The following is a 531-nucleotide window of genomic DNA, read 5'->3' on the forward strand; positions in this document are numbered from 1 at the left end:
TTTTTTTTGTGACGATTTTAAATTTAATTTAGAGCCAATTAATGTAAGCAACATTTACTAAAACCTGATATCCAGAGTAAGAACAGTAGAATGGACAAACTTCTGGTGCCAGACCTGCACTGTAGGGTCCTCTGTATTTGTCCGCAAATCCAAAAACCTTAAAAACCCACAGAAGCAAATTTATAATTAATGCTCGAGATTGACATTGCAAAGGCATACCTATTATGGATTTTTCTAGAATCACATAATTAACAAAACATAACTTGAAGTATGACATGTAATTAAAATATGATTGATTTTTAGTTTATTTACCTTAATGGCTCGATGGAGGAGGAGACTGGAGTAAGAAGGGTCACATTTCCGGAAAACAATCGATGCAGCGGCTAGAGCAGCAGCGGTTTCACCGGCTATATCAGAACCAGGATTGTTCTTATCGACTTTAAACACACTTCTTGGTGTATCCATGTCTTCTGGTCTCTCCCAGCAAGCATGGTCCATGTTAGGATCACCAACCTATCAAAACGCTTACGT

At 37.7% G+C, this 531-nt stretch overlaps 1 protein-coding gene across 1 annotated transcript; it reads right to left on the reverse strand.

The window, feature by feature from the left end:
• Positions 1-64: 64 nt before the first annotated feature.
• LOC104774830 (endoglucanase 1-like) lies at positions 65-506 on the reverse strand (the record flags this gene model as incomplete). Its single annotated transcript, XM_010499258.1, has 2 exons — positions 313-506; positions 65-157 (listed from the first exon to the last, which is right to left on the reverse strand). Coding segments are annotated over exons 1-2 (279 nt in total), but the record flags the coding sequence as incomplete, so codon positions are not given.
• Positions 507-531: the final 25 nt, after the last annotated feature.

This window comes from Camelina sativa, unplaced genomic scaffold, assembly GCF_000633955.1.
Source record: "Camelina sativa cultivar DH55 unplaced genomic scaffold, Cs unpScaffold05956, whole genome shotgun sequence".
In the NCBI taxonomy this organism is placed as follows: Eukaryota; Viridiplantae; Streptophyta; class Magnoliopsida; order Brassicales; family Brassicaceae; genus Camelina; species Camelina sativa.